Source organism: Anopheles bellator, chromosome 1 (genome assembly GCF_943735745.2).
Source record: "Anopheles bellator chromosome 1, idAnoBellAS_SP24_06.2, whole genome shotgun sequence".
Classification (NCBI taxonomy): Eukaryota; Metazoa; Arthropoda; class Insecta; order Diptera; family Culicidae; genus Anopheles; species Anopheles bellator.
In genome coordinates this window covers 50595909-50619058 of record NC_071285.1, presented here as the reverse complement: position 1 = coordinate 50619058, position 23150 = coordinate 50595909, and the positions used below count along the sequence as shown (strand labels likewise).

At 54.2% G+C, this 23150-nt stretch overlaps 2 protein-coding genes across 3 annotated transcripts; one reads left to right on the top strand and one right to left on the bottom strand.

Annotated features, from left to right (window-relative positions):
- The first annotated feature begins 108 nt into the window (after nt 1–108).
- Nucleotides 109–1621, top strand: LOC131205692 (bladder cancer-associated protein). Its single transcript, XM_058197902.1, has one exon. It carries the CDS (start codon nt 202–204, stop codon nt 439–441), a length of 240 nt encoding a protein of 79 aa, XP_058053885.1. The 5' UTR covers nt 109–201; the 3' UTR covers nt 442–1621.
- Nucleotides 1550–21433, bottom strand: LOC131205691 (uncharacterized). Of its 2 annotated transcripts, none has more exons than XM_058197900.1 (6): nt 21132–21433; nt 10119–10310; nt 3673–3956; nt 3440–3607; nt 2460–3376; nt 1550–2379 (listed from the first exon to the last, which is right to left on the bottom strand). In XM_058197900.1, exons 1-6 carry the CDS (start codon nt 21222–21224, stop codon nt 2357–2359), a joined length of 1677 nt encoding a protein of 558 aa, XP_058053883.1. In that variant the 5' UTR covers nt 21225–21433; the 3' UTR covers nt 1550–2356. The 2 variants fall into 2 exon arrangements, with proteins under 2 accessions (XP_058053883.1, XP_058053884.1); XM_058197901.1 differs by having other exon boundaries at nt 1552–2379; nt 2460–3373.
- Nucleotides 21434–23150: the final 1717 nt, after the last annotated feature.

The following is a 23150-nucleotide window of genomic DNA, read 5'->3' as shown; positions in this document are numbered from 1 at the left end:
AGGACCGAATCATTGCCGAATAAGCAGGGCTGTGCGAATCCCTTTTGACAGCGTTGTCATCGAGTCTTTGTTGTTTTGGTCGTCGCTTTCGTCGCGTAACTGGAAGAAAGTAGCCAGGAATCTGCAGCTCCCGGGAGAACTGATCGTGCCCCCAAACGCGGGCGAGGAATCTAGCGAAAACAGCCAAGCGGAAGCGGAACCATGTATTGCCTTCAGTGCTTGATACCGGTGCTGCTCATCCCGAAGCCAACGAATCCGGCGCTGATGCAAACGCACGTCATGTTTATCGTGCTCTACCTGATCGGATTCTTCCTGGAACGGAAACCGTGCACCATTTGCAGTGTTGTGTTCATCATGGCCGTGTTTCTGATCTGCAACAGTGGCGTCGGGAACTGCCTGTTTTGGGGCAACTGCGAAGGGCACACGTGTGAAAATGGCTAAGGAATGTGCGGCGCCCGAAGCAGTGGACATAATGTGCGACCATCACCGCGACTGGAATCCTCCTGGGCGTATCGATTGTGCGGCATGTTTTGGTAAACAATAACTATCCTCAACTAAATCTGTTACTTCTCCTTTTTGGCGCACTCCAACGAATAGTGGATATTAATTAACTAGTCCAATGGATTGTTTTAGCGTGAGACATAATTTACTTTTATTCTGTGCGGTTGCTCGATACTGGAACCAGTGGCCGCGCAACTAGTACCAAATAGCGAAAGGGAACCGTTTTAATTGTTATGCTTTTACTTGTGTTACGTTGTACGGGGTCGATGTTGTTACTTTCGTCGACGACAAGAAGAGTAATTATTTGAGAACGCAAAGACTTCGGAAGCAGATCAAACTCACGCTACCAGCGGTTGTGCCTGCCCCGCTTCGGGCGGTAGGGCTGAGCCTTGATGGGATTGACGATAAGTGATGATGAACCCTCCACAAAGTATAAGAAGAAACGCTGTAAAAATGCAATGAAAAATCATACAACCGAATGTAGCATCGTAGGGTAGTGTTGGTTCGTTTAAAAGCAACCGTAGATAAGCAACGATAAGTTAACCAGCGCAGAACGATTTTTTACTGCAAGTAGGCGCTTGCAGAAACATACAGGTTGAAACAAGTAATATTGCCGTACCCTTATCGACACGTTGTGAACTTACTAAAACTAACGGATACATAATTGGTTTGAAAAGAAAATATCATTCGATGCTGGGCGTGGATTGGATTGAGCCCCATCCTGGTTGCCATTGTAAATGTTTCAAAATTAATAAACTTTAGAAAACCATAAAATGCGGAGTTGACATGAAACTGTTGAATTTAACGCGCTGAGCTTAACAAAACAAGATCGGTACGAAAGTCGAGCGACGCTGAATCATTGGGCGAATCGCAAAAGAGGGTTGGCCAAGTGCCAAAATAAAATTTCAAGCCACAGACACGCAAGGGAGACAGATAAGCCCGGGGGCCAATAGTATCACACGCGACCCCCAGGCTTCGCAGCCCGTTTCAAGGTGTCTACAATCACGACCACAGCCAGGCAAATCGAGACAGACCGTGTTCGGGCAACCGGTGTAGATATGTAATATTTATTTATTTTTAACCCCTAGGATAGTGTGTTGAACGAAATAATAAATTGTAAACCAATCAATGCAAAAATCACGTCATTACCATTTCCGAAGGATGCATTTCTCGCAATCAACCAGTTCGAGTTGTACTTGATTTAGATCGGTCTTTATTTCGTGTGCTTAACTGCCTTCTGTCCTCTCTTCCAGCGCCTGCTGTATCCTGCGATCGGGTTAGCATTCGCACTTCCGGCCCAAGAAAAGGATGTCCGTGTCTGCGTCTGCGTGTTGCGTGCGTGTCTGTTCTCTTATCACTTAGAATAGGAAACCTTTCGATACGATTTGATGAACCGGGCGGTTGTGTCTTGATCCCGTTTGCCTATTGCTCGTCGGAGGCGGACCCTTCGCCGGGCATTTCTTTCCTGCAGCTCAAATCCAAAGTATATTTACATGCTACCCACATCGTACCACGGTCCGTTGGCCATTCCACGGTTTCCACGTGGTCAGCGTACTGTTGAGATTCTAGGTGTCGGTGTCGTGTTTTTCTTTTAGTTGCGTCCTGATTTTGGCGGCGTTCAATTTTGTCCCATCATCCTTTTCAACTCATCAACGTTCAACCACGGACTCCTCCCGATGGTTATCCTGCAATGTCCGTGTGTCCAGATGTGTGGTAGATTCAATTTTTAAAATCACAATACTTTTACGTTTGCGTGCGGTTGGTAGGCACAGAAACCCATTTAAAAAAAACAATCCCATAGGGTTCAGCGGGTACGAAGTCCTGGCCAGGCCCCGTCACTACCCGTTTTTGTACTCTAAACCGATCTTGGCTGGACGTCTGTGTTGGGAAGAGAGAACGGAAACGGAAATTAATGTACGTCCCTTTCGTGGGTCAACTCTCGGTCGGTGTCCACTTACAGTGCGGACGGATGGCGTCCTCCTCCGAGGCGGAAGTCTCCACCACCTTGCCGGGCAAGCTGATCGGCGTCAGAAGGCTGCGACCGTAGTGGATCCGTCCCATCGGCAGAATCTCCTGCGGGACCGGTTGGGGAAGCTGCGGAGTCGGCACCTGTTGCGGGTGCTGCGGCACAGCTTGTGGCTGCTGCTGCTGCTGCTCGGCGTTCTCTTCATGGTGCGCTTCCGGCTCAGTCGGGCGCGGTGGCTGCTGCTCCTGCAGTTCACGTTCGTCCGAATGCGGCGAAGGACCCTCCTGGTTCGGGGCGTTACGGTACGAGTCCGTTTCCTCCTCGCTATCTTCCGACTCAGCGATGCGCGCGATCAGCGAACGGAGCTGCTCGGTAAACTTTTGGGCCACGTCCATGTTAAGCTCCTCGGAGGACGGCATGCCGAACTCGCGGATCTGCACCTCGTGCTGCGGTGGCTGTTGGGGAGGCTGCGGCTGAAGCTGCTGCGGTGGCTGCTCAGGTTCCGGCTGGCTGCGCATGTTCGGTGGCGCCATGAATGGGCGCATGATGTCCTGGATGGGAATGCGCTGCAGATGGATGCGGAACTCGGGGCGCGGCATACCCGGTTGGCCGCCCATGATGTGCGGCAGCTGCTGCATGAGCGGATGGAAGTTCGGCCGACCCATCGGGGCGTCGGGATGCGGTGCCTGCATCATCTGGGCCGGAATCGGCGGCAGCTGCGGCTGGTGCTGCTGGGCATGCTGCGGGTTCATCATGGGCAGCGGGAACAGTGGTCGCGGCATCTGACGGATGATGGTCTGCTGCGGGCCGCCCATCTGCTGCGGAAGGTGAGTGATTGGACCGAATCCACGGACGGGCGGAATCGGAATCAGTACCTGACGGATGGTCGGCTCAGGCTCCTCATTCCTGCTAACCGGCGATAAGGCGGAATTAGTACCACGTCCACGACAATACAGCACGGTCAGCACTTACTTCAGCTCGTTTCCCGATTCACAGAAGATAGCGATACGCTCACCGGTAACCTTCTGCTGCTTCGGGTCGGTGGCCATGTCCATTCCGAACGGAAGACGCATCATCTTGGCGGGCGTGTCGACCATTTCCTCCGAACGGCGTCGCTCAACGATGCAGTTCATGCGGGACCTTCAAGAAACCGAAACGTACGTCAGAATGCACACGCTTCGCTCGGGGGCTCGGCTCGAACTTACTTCTGGTTCTCCCGAAGGATAGCGTTAGCCAGATCGGTCAGATGCAGGTCCAGCGGAAGCTTCACGTGGATGTGGTTGTTCATGTCGGCCGACTCATCGATTTCGCCATCGTTCGACGATTCGTCGTCGTCCTCCGAATCGTTCGACTCGTCCGATTCCTCCTTGCGCTGGTGGGTGCTTTCCTCCTGCTTGCGCTTCTTGGCGTCGTCGCGATCGATCGTCTGCATGTTGGCTTCATCGGCCGACAGGTTGTCCTGCACCAACGCCTGCGCCTTCGGGAGCTCCTGTGGACATTGGGAAAACGGCGGTGAGTTACTGTAGCAACTGCAATCGTAACGTCCTCTCTGGGGACGCTTCTTTTCGTATCAGAAACACGTTTCCGAAAGGGAAATTGTATGCTTGGCGCGCCCGGTCCGAGTACGAGTTATTCAACCTGCCTGGTCACGTTCTAAATATGGGCCATGGTGTGGCTTAGCGACACGTTTGGTGACGACACGTTTGGTGAGTGGAAGCTTCAGCCGTAAAACATGCCCCGACCATATCACCGTGGCACAGAAGGACTGATCGGCCGAGACGCACCGCAACGAGATCTGTGACGAGGCTGGCTGCCAGATAAAATCCCCAACGCACCACGGCGCATCGTTCAACCACAATCCGTGCACGGATTCGGATTATTATGAGCGATCTGATCGAGAAACACGTTTTTCTGGACCGCGCCGCTGCCCATTGGCGAGGCGCCTTCCATGCCTTAGTGGCGCAATTGGCCGCGTTCGCCAGCGGTCGCCAGTTGAAAGCGAAAGTCTGTGGCCGCGGTGGACTACTAGGGTTAGCCCTCCTTATTAACGGTTGACTTGCGGTGTGGCGTCTGTTGTCGAACGAGAACATCTTCGCGCTGTTGAAACGCTGTTCCAGAATAAGGTAGCGGAATGTGCCGATGCGCCAACGTATTTGAACAGCCGCCCGATGAATGTCTAGTCATGCGTACACAGTTGGCAACTGCAGACTGACACAGCGTGGCATTGTGTGGCCATTGCATCATTTGTTTTGGAGTTTCAATAACTGGAACCCCTCGGGAAGAATACCGCACCATTAATCACGTAAGGGCTATCTTCCTGGCACCTGGCGATGCGGTGTGATAGCGAGACGGTTACGAAACATCGGTGGCAGCCGATGGCCCAAATTGGACCTAATCAACCCTTTGCGGCCCTACCGCTCTCTTCACCATAACGATCGCGTTAGAAGTGGTCATCCATCCATCGCGCTCGAAGCAGACGATGATGATGATGGCCCTTACAGGTCTCAACCTGACCACCGAGAGCTGCGTGGTTGAACGTACGATCAAGTACCTCAAGGCACTCTCATCCTCAGCAGCGGCCCGTGCTGGGCCTGGGCTGTGTTACTTCATCGTTCAGCGGCGCTGCCACCATTAGCGATCGCTGCTCGGTGTGTCATTAGATACGGTGTACCCTCCCATCGAGTGGGGGGCACCCGTCGTCGGAAAGGTGAACTCCGTGAACTCCGAAGTCGGCGCCACGAAGAAGAACCTGAACCATTGCCCGTTGTTGGTGACGCGAAGTCACGGGTTCAAGAAACGAGGAAACAAAAGTGAAAGTGGTTTTAACCGCCACCGAGAAGAGCCGCGGCCGCGCCCGGCGGGTGGGTACCCTGCTGTCACCCTGCGCCACCGTCATCACCGTCCTTACTTTCTTCGGTGAGGCGCGCTGGTGTTTGTTTCATCTTTTCCCAAAGCGCGAAAGCCCGTGGCCCCGGGGTGGCTAATGGCAAACAAACGACTTGAACGGGAATCAGAAGACTTGAATGGTTTCAAGCGGCGAACCCACCTATAACCGGGGCGTCATCGACCGGTTTTTGTTTCGGGGCACCCTCCTCCGAAGGATGCTTCAGTTCGGCGTTAAAACGGTACCGCGGCGGTGGTGAGGCCGATTGCACCAGACCAGGGCACGAAGCGCAGCGCGCCATTAAGAGACTAGTGACCTTTCACGCTGAAGATGGAACCCCTTCGATGAGTTCTGGGTTTATGATTCCCTTCCACCGCAGGCTGGCCGGCTGGGCCCAGAAGCATTCCGTGGCTCGTTGCATAACGGGACATTTCCGAGATTTCCATCTCAGCTCAGATAATACCCCATCCCTGTACGAGCGGATGCTGCGAGTCGGGGCCAGGTATGGAAATAAGTTAGTTTCACTTTCGTCTTCGCGTCGTCGGAATAGAAAGTCAGCGGTGGCCGTCGGCGTGGGAGTCGGGAAACTAACAGGGTGCAAGGTACACACGGCCCCATGATGTCATTTGCGCGATCATCTCGCGGGAGATGGTTTGGAACCAACGACAGAAAAGTGAGAGGTGAACGTTGGGAGCACAATGCTCACCATTTTGTACCGAGGATTTCCCATCACCGGTGGGGCAGGGTTGCAACACACGAAGGTGCGCGCCCGGTGACCGGACACCGCTGATTTCCTCCGTTCGCAACTTTGTATTTGCGAAACATATTCACACCATTCACAGCAGCCGGGAACGGTTTTTGGGGCTTGGATGCGATCAATATTTTCTCAAGCGTTTTGCGTCCACGCTAATGAGCGTCTGCGCGGAACGGGCGCAAGCACCAGAAAGTGAACTTTAATCTGCGCCACAGGAAGTCCGGAGGATCGGCACTCGATCGCTACGGCGCTAATCGCGCTAATGGCCAGTGTCGTTCACTTTTGCACAGCCATTTTTGCTCCGTATCTCCGAGTTTTATTTTCTAACACCGAGTCGCTAGTTTTTTGCCCCTAAGTGTCAGATGCACACGCGCGAATGTCGTCATCCCCCGGGGGGCCATTTTGCGGCCTTTTTTGTGATGCAAAACGAGTCAAGTGAGCGAAAAACACACAGCAGCACCACCGGACAAACGATTCGTTTTTTTTCGCAACCTGCCCCCCGGGGTGTGTTGTTTGTTTTGGGGTTTCATCGTTTCTGGTCTTTGGTCACGGCTGCGTAACGTGATCGTAGACGCTTCCTTGGCGGACGTCCGCCAAATGTCCTATTCCTGGTGGGACGAGTCGTTACGACACGGAGCGGGCGCGAAAGAAAGCCGTTGGTCAGTGCGGTTCGGTTCGACACCCAAACATGGCCGGGGAAAACCTTTGGACACTTCTTTGCCTTCTTTTCTTTTGACCCCCATTCGGGGAATAAGCAGCGCACTGCGTGTTGGTCGCGGTGCTGCGTTTATGCAATTGTGGATCGGAAACGGTTCCAAAATTGTTTGTTTTCCAACAACCCGGTGGCTAAACACCCCGGGCCAAGTGGCCTCAAAATGACCTCGAAGTCATTAACACGCGAGAGACGGTGGTGTTTCGGGTTAAGTGCTGTAACCGTAAATAAAATGGCCGCCAGCCGATCGCTAACTCTGCGATCACGAACCAAAAACCCCCCGGTGCCCCGAATCGACTAGCTATCGATCGCTGTTGGTGACACTAATTTGTTGTGCAACGGACAAACCGGCGCGACTCATTGTTTTATGCTGGCCACACAAAGGGTTTGTTGCGAAATGGACCTCGTTTGCAGCGATGTTGACCATGGAAAGCCTCCGCAGGTGGGTGTCGAGAAAGCATCGCTTTAGTACCGTGCCAGGCCCGCCCTGGGTGACCCTAATGATAAAGTCACGCCGCGATAGTGAGATTAAAGAAAACATAAGAAGGGAAAACCATACACTCTCATTTCGCGGACCCACGGGTTTCTCTTCGCGCTCTCTGGACCCGGTGCGATCACATGGCGTACGGTCGGTCGGTAACATGCTTCTAGGTTAAGCGATATTTCGTCGATAGCGAGCGCTCGCTGCCTCGTGGCGCTTATCACCGATCGGCGCCGCTTTTAATTACCCCATCCGCATTACACTGCGATGCCGCGGCCGGTGGGAAAATAGTTTTCCTTCTACGTGGAACGCGGCATCTAAATTGGAAAAGCAACGACACCAGCAGCGGCTCACACAACAGGCCGGGGCCGAAAGAGGCACGCGCGATACTGTGGGAGGATGATAGTGAACAAACGAAACAGCAAAAAAAAGGCCAGCGGCTCATCAATTCAGCTCGGGCCGGGGGTCTGTAATGAAGATGCTACGCCGCTGGCGCACGTTTCATCGATCGTTTCGTTCGGTTACGTTCGAGCGCCGCGATTGAGCCGCGCTGATAAGTGCACGCGACGTGGGCTCCGGTGGGCTGGCAATCATCGCGTGGTATCATCATCCGCCCCCTATCCATTGGGCGGATCGAACCTTCCAGCAGGGGGCCGTTGACAGGGAAACAGTACGCCATTGTGCTAATAATGTGACCGTGTGGTCAATAAGGCACAGCGCAAGCGAGACTTACGCAACGCAACGAGTGGATGCATCGAAGATGCTGTGATGGTGGGCCCAGGAGAGTTGGACGAATTTTTTTGCCATCCATCACCATCCTTTGATTCCCCGGAGGCCCCTCTCATGACGGGGGCCCATAAATTCAGGGGGACCTGAAACCGATCCTTTGTGAGCGGTTTATGAGGTTCAATCAAGCAGCGGCCAGCGACATCACCTCGAGATCGATGCTAATGCGTCTCGCGGACGGAGAGTATATTTATACAGCTGCGGCAACACACCCTGTATCGCGCTGGGGCCGTAAAAGTTTCCATCCCCGTCCCGGGGGGGTTCTCTTACAGAAAACAAGTCAGTTTTCGGCGCAACAAAACAACTACAAAACAACAAACAGGTTCGGTCGGGGGAATTTTGTAAAACCGAAACCGGTAAACGGAGCAGATCGAACGGGCGCCGTTATTGCCCTGACGAGAATCTTCTCGAGCCTCAGGCACACGGAAAGTGATGTAAATGTTGTGAAACAGAACCCGCTCGAAGCTGGCTTTCGGTGCCGATTTGCATAATCTCCGGCCCCGAAATCAGCGAATGGCCACACATAATTTGATGTTGCCAAAAAGGGAAGGCAGAGCATCCGAAGGGTGCAATAAACGTTAATTTGCACTTCCCAGGGCCTGCCGTGGTCGTGGGTGCTCCGTCTCGTGAGTCACGAGATGCCCTTGATTTTCCAAATGCCATACGGCCACAAGCCTGGGGATGATCGACGGTCCGTGATCGTGGTGGTTGTTGTCGCGGCGCATTAGACGAACCTATGACAGCGGCGTTCTGACTGACGGATGGCCTTATTAAAACGGGCTGCCCCTCTCAATTGTGGCGTTAAAAACGACTCCGTGTGACCCATGTGCTGGCTTAAAAAGCATTTGATAAATCAACCAACAGGGTTGAGTTTAAATACGTCCCATTAGCGGCGAGTTTCCGGCGAGATATCCCGAAACGATAATCGGCGAAACAGAGCTGCCGCCTTTTATCTCGAACTTCCTGCGGTTAATCTTAGCGGACACGGTCATTAATGATCGATCGAACGGCGTATTACGGAAAGGGCCACAGGGCTCGTAGAAGTCCCTGCCCCCGAAAGGCGATAAACCGTACAAATCGGTGCCCTCCAACCACCCAGGGACCGACCCTGGTAACGGCCGTTATTTAATCGAATGCCACCGACCACAGGATGATCCCGGAGGCTGGCCTTTGTGGTGCTCGTGGCGGCTAATGGTATGTCATCGGAACCTTGAACTATACGGCGCTTACGTGGCAACTGTTCGTCGTTGCTGCTGCGATCGTCGAACGAAGCGAAAAATCCCAGCCATAAACCTGTCAAACGGCTCCGTATGGCCGTATCCAGCTTTTACGATCACGTCAGCACCCCGCTCCGGAGTCCAGTTCCCCGGCGGAGCACAAAGAGCATCTAAAAATACGGGGCTGGGGGGGAAGAACAACAGGCTCAACCCGACAATGTCCGGGCTGACAGAGTAATCCCAAGAAAGCTAATGCATTAATCCGTCACACGACGGCTGGTTCGTCTGGTGAACCACAAATTATGATCATCCATTTGCCGCTTCGGCCCAGCGGTTTATGGAAACCGCCCGGAGACGCTTATGCGCCGCTGCATATGGATTCGGTCGGGGTCATGGCTGGCTAGGCAGCTAACCAGCCCGTCACACGGTGGGCCAAACCAAAACGCGGCCATTTGACGGATGGTGAACCACAAACCAAGAAGAAGAAGCAGAGGATGGCCTCACAAATTGCCCTTGGTGGTGTGTAAATAAATCATTTGTTTTATGAAAAGTGTCGCCGTCGTGGTTCACTCGGTCCGAACTTCTTCTTCGGTCTGGCGCCGGAGGTTAGCACTTTGGCAGCGTCCGGGCCGGGTTTGTTTGGTGTTTCCACGAACCACTAGGCACGCAGCCGTCCGTGGAGCGAACTGCTGTCACCGAACGTCGACCATTAGCCGGTGTGGCCGTTTACATGGTCGAGCGAACAGTGCGCAAAAAATGAAGTCATCCGCCAGCTTGGTGAAGCTTGACTTGGCTGGCACACTCCCGTGGGACTTACCTGCTGCATCGCTTCCAGCATCAGCTCCTTGTTGAGGACGGCATCGAGGGCCTGCATCTGGTCGCAGGATTGCTTCGCCTGCAGGTACGACGAGGCCAGGATGAACGAGCCCAGAATGAAGGACGACAGCACCACGGTGATCGCGATGATCTTGGCGATCTTCACCGAGTTCGCCTGGCGCATCTTGTAGGCCTGCGAAAATAGGAAGAAATGAAAGGAGAGTTTAGTTTCGGTTCCCCCAAAGGGCCACGAGCGTTAACGACCGGACAGCGGACTAATTGCCGGGGAGATAAGCACGTCGGCAAATAAGCACTATCGTTACACTAGGATCGGCCTCGCACCCGAATGGAGCGCACTGCGCAATAAGTTGGAGCATTAATAACGATATTTATATCGCTCGGGCGACCCAACCACGATCGCAAGGCCGGTCCGATTTATGCGTTCGGTTTCCGGCCCTCCCGCCGATGGCCGACGGGATCCGGGATGTTACGACCGGAAAGGCGGCCAACTAGTACTCCGCACTCGGCCCGGTCCCGGTGGTTTATCATTCCGATCACGTCCACATTACGCCACGCCACACGCCATTAGGCGGAGCGGCGAAGGAAGTCGAAGTAACTTTCGATTTGCCCACCCCAGCCAGGAGAAGAAGAAGTAGTAACAACAAATAAATGGCCATAAAAACATATCCACAAACTCGTGAATTTGATTTACACCCCGGGGGACCCGCGCGACTGGTTAGCAAGTTAATGGACGGAAATGTTTGCTGCTCGCGTTAAGCAAAAAAAAAACTGTTAACGTGGCTTGGTTTCGGATTATTTTTTTCGCAAAACGAGAACCCATAAACTGGAGGTCCTCCACACGACACGCCAGGCGTGTTGGGTGCGCCCGGGGGGGGTTTATTTTCTTTCGTCGATTGCCCGACGCACCGTCGATTGACATCATCCGGGTTCCCCGCTCAAACCGAGCCGGCGAGAGAAAGGCAAAAACCAATATTGTCTCGCTTTTGCCGTTTGCCAAATTCTTCGCCCCCGGATCCGCGTGCGGGTTCGTTTCGTTTTATTGTTTTCAGGGCAATCAGCGACCGTTTCGAAAAGTTTTATTACCGCTGACCACGTACTCAGCTCAGCCGAACGATGCTCGATCCAACTTTCTTGGGGTGCCGAGATGAAGGGTGTCGGTCTATGTCGCGAACCGCACCATGCAAATGGCATGAAGGGGTGCGTAAGACGCGGAGAAAGTAAAGCGCAAACGCTGATGTCGCCCAACCTGAGGCGGGCTGTGGAAACCCCCCAAAAACCGGTGAAACCAATAATTTTAGTCACCACGCCGGTCCGCCGGTGACGGTGGCATAGAAAGCGAAAGGATTGGGGACAGTTCGGGCGGCCCGGGACTAATACGTCCGGGCTTTATCGTGCCAATTATCGGCCAATGAACCGGGCCGGAGGGTCTATGTAACGGGGCGGTTGGATAACCATCGCTAATGCCTCAACGTTTTTGGGTTCGTCAATTGTTTCGACGCCGACGTGGCTTCGAAAATTCCCAGCCCTAATCCTCGGAGAATGTGTGACTAAACGGCACACGGGCGGTTCACGAGAAAGTACAGCTAGGCCGTGCACTTTTCACAGCACGAACACAATTGCGCCGCGCGGACGAGCGGAATTAACACACTCTCCCATCGCAAGTACGAAACCCCAGTAGCGGTGTTGCGCCATTTGTTTTATGATTAATGATCCATCGCAACCCGTTCTAGTAGCTGATCGGCACGGCGATCGACTTGCAACACCAAACCATCCAGCCGAACCATCCGTGGCGGAATTAGCTGCTCAATTAAACGCGGCCAATTCAATGAACCTTTCGCAGCGAAGGTCACGGGAAAGGGCGAAACTTTCCGACGTTCCCCTCCGAGGTTCCGAGGATGGGCTAAGTTTTCGGCCCCGAAAAGGTCGGCACGGTACTCGCTACAGTTTGCGTAATTTTTATTGCGGTTTGTGGTTCGTTTATCGTCGTCCTCAGCATCTCGGCCAGCTCATCTGATCTTGACGGCCAGCAGTAATGGCCGGTAAAAACAGTGCCCCTCTCGGTTGTGGTTGTCAACTCTTCAACTTTTCTTGGGTTGTGCAAATCGGACTCCGCGGTAAACTCCGACGGGCCTAACGGTTCACGTTGTGCGGTGTCATCTGGCCATCAACGCAAGAAACACGAGCTTTCCGCATACCGAAAGCGCGCATTAAGCTGGTGCTGGTGATTATGGGGCCACTCAACGTCCGAAACCTTCCGCCTGATTTATCAACAAATCATGCCGGCCGGCCGCAGGATGATCGTACGATTGCTGTGAGTGCGGGTAACCCGATCGGCTAACCCGATTTCGGCGGCTACCGTGGCCCGGTGTATCATCAGAATTTTGGGCCACTCATCGCTTTGGGCCTTGGGCCGGGCGAATGTTGAAATTAGAAGCCGATTTGCATAACAAAAGGCGGGGGGGAACTGCTGATGAGGCAAGTGCGCGCGAGCTTGTGGAGAGGCCTCCGGCAAGAAACCCGAAAACAGCCCAAAGCGATGATCACGACCAGCAAACTCGGCATAAAGAGTACTTTGCGCTAACATCATTAACGTGAGTATGGTAATTTAAACGAACACCCGGACTGTGCCGGCCAAGGAGTGGAGCGAAGGCTGTGAAGCGGCAACCCGACAAAAAACGACGACCCCCAAACTTTGCAAACACTTTTGCTGACATCACCAACGGCTGGCCCTACGCCAGGCTGTTCTACACGAGCCGGCAGCATGTTTGGCCGCAACCTATTACTACGTCACAACGAGGCGCGTCTTCGTGGTCCTGCTGCTGCTGCGCAGTAAGAAGGTTTCATAATGATTTTGTATCTCGCTCTCTCTCTCTCTATCGTCGCGCTGCTCGCTCTTGATCACCCCACACACCGAAGGGTGACCAATTTAAGCCGTAAAAGAGTATAAAAAGCAGCACATAAATGAACCACCCATTTACACCGTGCGCTCGTTGTGTGATGCGAAGTGTTTGCACAAACAATAGAATGCACCCAAACGCGCAATGGCCGCCCGCCCCGCCAGTGGCCGCCTTACGCAATCGCCTACGTGTTACGTCCGTACAAATGAACGACGCCGCCGCCATTCGAGTACTCCGGGTACGCCTGGCGGATTGATTACATACGGGTGTCGGGTGGACCTCCAGCCCCTGCCTAACCCCAACCAAAAACCCTCTCCTACGGATATCGTACACACCGGCCACCGGTGGCCAGTAAAAGTGAAGCTTCCGAGCCCGGCACAGAAACAAGAAACTTCACCGCCCGAACAAGCGACAAACGTCGGCTCTCGCTGATGGATGGAAAGTGGTATGCGAAAAGTGGTCCCGGGCCGTGTTGTGCGTGTTTCGAACACGGGTTTTCCTCCGTTCGGATCGTCACATTCCCACCATTTTCCGGCCGCCCTGTCAGGGCCGCCCTTTTAAATACCGCTGGCGGCAAACCGCTTCCAACTGTGCAGCGGCCCCTTTTTGGATAAATGAGCCACCGAGCCACCAAATGTCGTGCTGTGTGGTGTGGTCTTAAGCCTTGTTGCTTGTTTAACCTTTCTCGCTCCCCGACTAGAGACGAGTGGCTTCAACGGGCCACGGCCTGGTAACGAGCCGAAAGAGAGAGATCCAATATTTAAAATCGATGAACGCTTGAATGGACGCCACCGAAAGATGAAAGGGTGGCAAGAAATCATTAATTCATCACTTTTGACCGACACACTTCCACTTCGACCCCGACGGTCCAATGATGGGCTTTCGGGGTGGGGTTCGTCGCTTGGTATTCCGAAACGGGGATTGCTCGCCGATAATGTCCACGCAGTCACGTTGAGAAGTGAATCACTGGCTTGGCGACTCCCGAAAGGCAGCGGCAATAGCATACGCCTGTGTCAGGGGTCGTGAAAGCGAACGTTTTGTGCGAAGATGGATGGCTCTCCGTGTTTGATCGGTGGGCTCGATACCAGCCACGGTGCGAGCTGGCCGAGCGGCCGTCCGTCACTCGACCCGAACGAGGGGTTTGTGTTACGTGGTTTTAATTTCCAGGCCCGCGAAATGGTTTACGGTTGCACGGTTCACGATCCGCGCAACCCCCAATCCAATACCACGTGAACCGCGGCCAATCGGGTTGTTTAACCGTATCGCATCGCACCATCGCGCGCTGCCTGGCCAGAAGACGCCGATTGTTTCGCTGGCTCGTCGGGAGCGGAGGGTTATTTAATCTCTCTCCTCGATTCTTCCACTGGCCCGCGTGTGGTAAAAGCGTGTTGGGCAATATCAGTAGAAGAAAGAAACTACGTGAAGCCACTACGGAGCGACCGCAGCCCGGAAAAGTTTCTGCGCGGAATGCTGACGGGTCGGGATGCATGATGCGGTTGCATGATTCGTTGATTGACCGTTTTCCGTACAATCGTATTCCGGCCCAATGGATTCGAATTGCGGTGCAGCTTTCCAAAACGATTTCCCCGATGTTGTTCTAAGCCTCGCGAATAAGCGACGCGCCGGCGACCGGTGACTCTAATTAACTCGAACGAAATCAGATAAACAAAAGCGAGGTCGCAATGAGGTCGTGGCGCCGGTTGGTTTCACTTTTTTTTTTTGCTATTCCCAGTCCAGATTGTCCACCAGGTCTGATCTGAGATATGAGCCACTGGACCGGAAGTGTCGTATTTTTTTCGACCCACCCGCCGGGCGGTAATTTCACTCAACTCAAATCACGCGCTGGCCATCAGGGGGGGGGGGGGGGGGGACCAGTCCGTTCGTGCGTCCATCAGCCGGGTGCCCCCCGTTGAGTCTGCGGGGAGTTCCCTTATCCACGGCGACAGATTAAAGTAGCGCTCATTACGCTAATGGCCACCGGTCATTATGGATCGTCAGAACACCGTGAAATCGCATCCGCAGCCCAGCGGATGGGTGGAGGGGCCTGACTCTGCAGTCGGCCAGAGTCGGACAGTAGCCGCAATACCTGCAATGTTTACGATGCCCACTGATTTATGACCCTGCCGGGAGGCCCAGAATAGAACATGTTGACGGGCGCCCCAACTATCAGCAGGATCGCCCAGCCGTAGCTAAAGATAATTGGCGATCGGGCACCGGGCATCACCTATCGGGGCTTTCGCGTGTTTGTGCTGCGAAAGTGCTCGGAACTATCTCTGGCATCTTTGTTTGCATGAAACAACGCGGTACTTCGCCGCTCAAAACCGATTAAAGTTAATCGCATTATTACGCTCAGCAGCGCGAACTAACTAAAGAACCCCGGTCCGGGTCCGAGATTGGTCGTAGAACTTTTTCTGAGCTTTTTTGTTGGGCCCACGGCACAGGGTCGTGTCACTTACATGAGAAACAGTCGTGCTCGCGACAAATCAATCACCGGAAACGTTACCCGCCTGTGAGCGCGCCCGTCGACACCGTTCCGGAAGATCGTGATCGATGGGGCCAGTGATCGTGAAGCCTTTTTCTCTCCCAGATCCCTTTTGGGGGGGGGAGGGCGCGACAACCAACAAGATAAACATAGGCTTCGGAGCTCGTGAGCTTCTCGCGTTCGGCCCCAAAAGCCTGGAGCCGGCAAGGATTGGCGTCGCCGGCCGGTTGTTCATAAATCACCCTCCCGGTCCTCACCCGGGCTGCCCGGCTGCTGACGGAGGGGGAAGACTAATTGCTTCCTGGTAGCGGTGGTACTGGTTTCGTGCGCTTTGCTCGCTCGCCGAGTCTCCGTTTCGGAACGGGCCGAGTCTAGAACTCGGAGCGGCGTCTCAAGGTTAACGTAATTTCATGAACTACGCGGCCCATTGGGTCAGCAAGCCAGAGCGCTTCACGATTAAGTTGTTATGGCGGTGCTTCAAGCATCGAGAGAACTCCTCCATCGTTGGAACTCGAAGAAGACAACACTCGATTCGTTGTGTTGCACAACTCGAGCCACGATGGGCATGAGCGTACGCAAGCCGAGCCAACATAAATCATCGCCATACGCCGGTGCACTCCGGAAGCGTGCACGATGAAAGTAATAGCACCCGGCAGCACCGCCGTAACCTGGTCACCAGGACCGTTTCCTGGTGGCCCCGGGGAATACCTTTTCGGGGTGCGAATACCATTTCCAGACCGGCCGGCCGGCGTGGCGGTTAGCTAATCCTTCCTTCGTTGGCGCACTACTCCCGATTCAATTGTCGGTCCCTGATATGGTAATCAATTACTGTCCGGCTCTCTTTTCCTGGGATCTTTTGAGAGTGTTTCGTTTTTTCCCCCTGATGGCAACGCTGCAGAGTAAAAGTTCCTTTCGTTTGGTGCCGGTTGCGTCAACCTCAACTTTATGTCGCTGCCGGCGCTGCCATATCCTGAAACGTTGGTGGTAGCTCCCTGGCTGGGCGTCGGAGTTGCGTGTGTAGGAGTATTGCTTTCTCTTTCCCCGCCCGAAAGAGGTCGATGGCTTGACTTTCAATTCCGAGCTCGGGTTGGCCTATAGCTCCGGGGGTTGGTTGGAGACACACTGCGGCCCAGCAGGATCACCGGTTAGTCGCCCGAAGAGAGTCGACCGACCGAATGGCGAGTACTTTTGGTGTTCTTCAAGTGCCTCGGGTGCATGATTATCAAAGCTGCCAGGTAAAACGCTCCCGATACGAGGCCTTGGCGCAGGCTTCTGACAGCGAAAGTGTGGCCTGCCCGAAGCCGGGGAAAAATGGCCCTGGCCTGACGGAGTGTTTCATTACACGACACTTTCCCCCCAGGGCGGAGGCCAGTGCGGTTGCGGTCGGAGCAGAGATTGCCGCTCGCCAAAATGGTCGCACCGTGCGCTTTTCGGTGTATTAATGTTATTAATTTTCTTTTTATTGCCCGCGCTCTGTATGGAGCATAAATGGCGCACGTGACAAAATGGTGCGTTACGCTAACGTTACGCGCCGAGGGTAATGCGTTGCGTTTGCGGTAATTGGATTGAAATTGCTTCGGCCCGCCGGATGTCGCCATCGATTGCACGATGCCCGGTCCGGGGTCCGGGGTCCGGGCAGTCGGTTTCGAAACGATGCATGAAACACATCCAATGCGGACCGAGCGATCGAAAAAGGCAGAAATAAATGTAAAAAAGTTGTGGCTAAAAATGGAAACTCCCGGCCTTTTTTTTTGGTTGGGGAGGGTGGTTTCAAATGGCGAACGTGGCCGTTAGGCTGGTCGGGAAATTATTTAGTTACGTGCCTAGTGCCGGGAAGCGTTTTTTCTCGCCATGCCCCTAATGAACCTCTGCACCGGCCTTATGTGTAGGGCCGTTGCAACTTTGTAACTTTTCCCATTAACTACACAAACTACACGACCTTCCAGAAGTGGACGATAATAACGGAGTGGCCCTGCAAGGGGGCCACGTTCCACGAGATAGCCATTTTCTTTGTCTTCCGGATGGCTGATTGCATCAAGAAAAGCCACGAACACGGTACGTGACCACGCACCGGTCAACCGTTGGAAAATCACGCATTGCACACGCTGATAACGGCTCGATGGTGGTTGCGCAAACGGCGTCCAACTTTGTTTCCTGCGCTCGGGACGACAATGTTGCGTTTGTCAACTCGCGGTGCTGCGATGATTCCCTTTCCCCGGCGCAGCTGGCCGATTTCGAAACCGTTTTGTGAAGGGCCGTGGCATTCCTGCTGACACTCCGGAGCGCCCCGTAATGCACCACGTGTTATCGCTGTCACACGCCAGAGGAAGAGTAGGGCGCGTTTCAGTGACAGCGCGGCTCACTCCCGACGCTTCCCAACTAATTGGCAGAAAAGGGAACAAAATGGGTGCCCTTCCAGAAATGCACCGAAGGGGCCCTGCAACAAGTGTTCATGACAAATCGCGATGCGCGAAACCGTTAGGCCGCGCGTTAGATTCGCCGGTTCGCGTTCTCACCGCACAGTGCCGTGCCGTGACGGGGCGAACTCCGTGCAATCTCCGTGGCAAACGTGGCAACCCTCCCCCCTACCGCGGCCAGAGAACGGTTCGGCGTGAGCTGCATTCGCGCTCGGTTCACGCTTTTCTGGGTGCATCATCAGCCCGGTTGGGCCCCCCCCATCAATCTAGGTCAACTTAGAGCGGAGGCCATTCCGCTGGCCATCCTTTTACTTGCCTGGCCGGTTGCGGTGCCGCCGCACGATGGCCACTCGGCGCGCGTTTTTTTCGCAATCGATGAGAATGCTTCAATGAGAACGGTGCGCCAGTCACGCGGCGCGTCCAAGATGTGGCGCGATGCACATTCGTGTGACAAATCCGCCGGGACCACGACGACGGTGACGGCGACGAATGGTTGGCCAATTAGCTCATGGGGGCCAAGTTGTGGCCGTTGGAAAGAGATGAGTTTGGAAACCACCGGGCCGAAGCGTTGGGAAAGCTGTGCGTGATGTGGTTGCAATCTGCGGGGTCAGCTAGCTGGCCACCCAAAGGGCACGGTCTTGGTGCTCGATCGCTAGCCTAAGATAAGGTTGATCCATTTTAATTTTTGGGCCTCCACGTTACGCAACCTACAGCGATTTCCGGTTTTACGATAGAGCGCTTGCAGCCCGATTCCTTCACCATCAGTTCCCGAAGGGACGGTTAAAAACACCTCATTAACGGGCGCTCCAATGTTAGCTCATCATTCGATCGCGCATCGCTCGAATTAAACTGTGGCCCCCCACCAATAGTGTGTGGTAATCGGTCGAAGAAAGCGAACCGTTGCGCCTCTTTTTCGCCCGATCGAACGTGATCCGGACGGAAGTTCCCCTTATGCGGAAGAAGCTTCGGTGGGCATCGGAAACGAAAGAGAAACCGAACACCCCAGAAGTGGCGTTGAAAGTGAAAGAAGCGCTACCGGAAACTTACGGCACCGCGGGCGGCCGGTCGGTGGCTAAATGAGGGCACAAAGTGCTTTGAATATTCGGTGCCGGTCCGCAAACAGAATGATTAGCACACTATCAAACGACTGCAACGGTCGGCAGAGCGAGGAACCCATTCATTTGGTGTGCCTCCCTTTCACGCCCCAACGGGACGGGATGCGCTGTGCGGTATGCGTGCCCGGTGCCCAAGGACAATGGGCACCGCCGAAACAATGGCCCAACAATGGCCCATCGACATCGATTTTGGCCACCGCCGAGAGCGCTGCATAAATCTACGCCGACCCACACCCGACCCGAAAGGCAACGCCGCGGATGTGCTAGTGTTTTTTTAACCAGCCCCCAAAACACCGCCAATGAAACAATAGAATCTCTCGCCGCGCGTGCGCCATAATAGCCCCGTTTGATGAACTTCCATCGCCCTCTCTGGCGTCGGCTCGATTGCAGTCGGCCGTGGGTGGCAAACTTTCGCAGGCAAATCCAGGTTGACGCCACGGTTGACTTCCAGTTAATAATCCATTTGCTTTCGGAGCCAGTGCGTTTCCAGTTCACCCCATCGGGGTAGCGTGTCTCGACTCGATTGCTGCACTCGTTAATTAGCGTCGCTGCGAGCTGCGATGTGTCACTTGCGTTCACCGTTTTCCTGCTCTCGGTCCGAGGGACATACACATACATAGACCAGCGCGACGGGGACACTGTCATAACGGCCCCGTCATCCGTTGCATAAAATTAGCCTACTGGCAGCTGGCACAGCCCAGACGCATTAGGAGCAGAACCATAACCGTGTCGGTCTATGGGTTGATGGGATTGGATGCGCTTTCCAGCGGATCCGCCGGATCCGGCATCTGGCAGTTCGGATCTGGCCTGGTGCGCAAAAGAAAGCCTCGCCTCGGTTAATTACCATTCACCGTTCTACTTCTCACAGTCGCAGCCGCGTTCGCTCAAGGTTCGCGTTCTCGATCGGAAAAGCGATAGATCGGTGATGGAAATGCGTTCGTTCCCTTTGCCTTCGTGTGAATCTGTTTTCCGAGGCGGCAAAAATGCACGTTCCCATAATGCACCGAACCATCTTTGTCCTCGGTTTCATTCGCCACAACATCGCATAAGATTCACGGGGTTGCTGCTGGACGGCGGAGGTGACCTTCGGTCGACAGCACCTCACTCACCAGGAGTCTACAATTTTAATTATTTGGGTCTTTAAATCCCTTTTCAGCGCCTTAGGAGTATTTTTAAAGCTGGGCCACCACAAATTTAGTTATTTTCGTTCTCACCAAAAAGGTGTCGCGATTGAATAAAAACCGTGTTCGAGGCACCCAATTGCCCAATAGAAATAGGAACCCCAACCCCCCCCCCCCCCCGAAGCGAGATGATCGAGCGATGCATAATTTAGTGCTGCAGGGTGCCGAACGGTCTCACTGCCGCGCTCACCCCTCATTGTTATTCTCAAGGTGGTCACGGTGGTTTCGAAGATGAAAAAACAACATTTTTCGACCGACGATCGGACGGTGCTCGGGGAGATGATGCGTCATGAACGGACGGTGGCACTGGGCACATTGCCGAAAAGCTTCTCGCAACTCTAGAGCCATCATCGGCAAGCCGACAACCCACACGACAACCCCGAGCGATCGCTGTAAATAAGCGGCAAGCTTGTTTCAAGGCAGACAACTCGAGTCCAAGACAGGAGATTGTTCCGACTCAGGCCACCAGCACAACGGGGCGAGCGGTTGAAAAACATTGTACAATCCGTTCGATTGTTGACGGTGCCTCACGATGCTGGGGTGAAAATGGCACTGCCGTGCTGACCTTAATAAAACGCGCCGTTCTGCTGCGACTGCATCGCACCCCGCACAGTGGAAAAACAATGCAATTAATGCTTACGCTCGCGGCTCGTGTAGCGGCGCGGCGCCATCCACCGCAACATTCATGCTCTGGCATTAATGTAGCACACGACACACTGGCACACGCGGGGCGTCAATGGTGCTGAAACAACAATCGAATGAAGGAGAAACTGGTGGGCACCCCGCACGATTCGGTGCGGCATTTCCGGCGGCCACTGTTTCGCACACCGCATTTTCCGACAGTGGGCAGTGGGAAAATTGGAGCTGGACACGGATTGGGAGGATGCGAATCAGGACTTACGGGTGGGGCCTCACTGGTGGTGCTGTACACCTCGCTAGCCGCGTAGTCCTGCTTCATCGTGACGGCAATCGAATCCGGTTCCTTCTCCATCATCCTTCCGCTGGTGTTGTTGAGCGATGCGATCACGGTGAACTGGACACCACGTTATTCCGAAAGTACACCCACGAATCTTTCTCTCTCTCTCTCTCTCTCTTTCTATCACGTGCTAGCACCCGCACAAACTCCGCGACACAGAACCTGTTCCGGGCACTGACTGGAGATCCGCTGGCCTTCCTGTTTCGAGGGACGTCCGTACTGTTGAACAGTCGCGAAACGTTTGAATTATTTTGAAACCGTCCGCCAGCATATAATAGCGATCGTGGCGAGGCGCGATCATCGGGTGGTGCTCGGTGATCGGTCCTTCGTGTGTTGGTGTGCAGCCACCGCAACCACAACCGTGGCACATACAGTGGTGGAAATGAGTGTAAGCGTGGGGCATTCAGCATTTGTGTTGATCGTTTTCTTTAGTCAACGTTTCTATTTCTTAGTTTATTGATCTTAGTTTATTGTTATTGGTTTCACTTAAATTAACACATTTAATTGATTTATTAAGTTTATTTCCATTAAATTATGTTTCTTTTTTCAAACAAATTCGTGCGATCACGATCCGTGCCCCAACAAACACGGCCGCCTCGTTGGCCCGACTGTGGGGAGTGCACTAACACCCTGACACGCGGGAGAACTGGTCGACAGACCTGTAAGGCGCAGCTTGGTAAAAGAAACAGACAGAAACCCCTTTCTTCGGGCGCGAAAGAACGGGGACTAGTTTGTCTGTGTATGTGTGTCTCAGTGGGAGAGAGAGAGGGAGGGAGGGAGAGAGTGAAAGGAACGCAAAAAGAGGTTCCATCGGTGCAAGTCCGGAACGCGTTTTTCCAGTTTCCGCGCGACCAACGGAAGTGGCAGAGTTGCAACCCGGGAGAAAGAAAGAGAGGCGAGTGGCCCCGGGGAGGGCGGGCGCCCGGGGGTGGGGGCCCTTTCGCTTTCGTTCGGTGGGGTCGGATTGGCCAAACGAAATCGAGTGCGAAAACAGGCCGCAAAGCCTGGCGCCTGGCGGAAAGAGAAAACGGTGGGAAACGGTAAGCGCGGGACGTGGCCCAGGAAGCAGGGATTCGACGTATCCTAGAGGTGTGTGAAGGGAGATCGTTTGATCTACTTTCGAGCCGCGATTCCTTCGCGTGCGTGACCTTCATTCCGGGTTTTTGAAAATTCCGAGTAGAAGATACTACCCAGCGGCGGTGCTCGAATCGCGTTTCGAGCACTCCAAACGAGCTGCCATTGAATTGGCGGCCGAGGTAGGAAATCATTGACGTGCTCAACGCCCGAGATGCTTCAATTGATGCGAGCGCAGCACGATTAATTTCTGCATAATGAGAGACCTCCCCGCGCCCGGGGGTGCCAAACGCTTCCTGTTTGCGGGCGACGACGCCATTTGCATCGATGTGCCAATGTCTAGCGCTACCCGGGGGAGAGGCACTACCACACTACTATCTCAGTGTGCTTACGTAAAAGACACTTATGCCTCAGCCCAGCCCTTCTGCTGGAGGATGTCACACCGGCTGAACATCTCCCAGTACCTTCGACTTCCTGCACGAGGCTCGGAGCAGCCCCGGGCGGGCGTTACCTTCGCGTGATTAGTAGCCGGATGAGTTGGACGTCAGACTCCCGATGATCACCGTTATCGGCTCTGGCCGTAATTGAATAGGCCGTTTGGCGGTTGCTCGTCATGACGCGACACAGTACACGCAACCGTGCGCACGTCAAACTGAGCCCGGTCTAAACATCGCTCCCCGGTCACGTTCGGATCGACAAGCGATCTCCGATGTTTTGTGGGCAGGAACGCGGGGCCACCACGTACCAGGGTGCGATCCCTTTTTGTATACTGCGCCCACCGGTGGCCGATCGAAAAAAGGCATGGCCTTGCGCAGTTGGGCTAAAGTTGCACAAGTTGCTGCAATGTTTTATGGACCTGGAATCTTCCCT

What these genes read in the sequence shown, in the direction of transcription:
- LOC131205692 (XM_058197902.1), top strand. Translation starts at nt 202, where the DNA reads ATGTATTGCCTTCAGTGCTTGATACCGGTGCTGCTCATCCCGAAGCCA.
- LOC131205691 (XM_058197900.1), bottom strand. Translation starts at nt 21,224, where the DNA reads ATGATGGAGAAGGAACCGGATTCGATTGCCGTCACGATGAAGCAGGAC. An exon ending in GAATCGGGAAACGAGCTGAA is followed by an intron (nt 3,377 to 3,439) that starts GTAAGTGCTGAC and finishes ATCGCCGGTTAG; the next exon opens with CAGGAATGAGGAGCCTGAGC. An exon ending in GGACGCCATCCGTCCGCACT is followed by an intron (nt 2,380 to 2,459) that starts GTAAGTGGACAC and finishes TTCCCAACACAG; the next exon opens with ACGTCCAGCCAAGATCGGTT.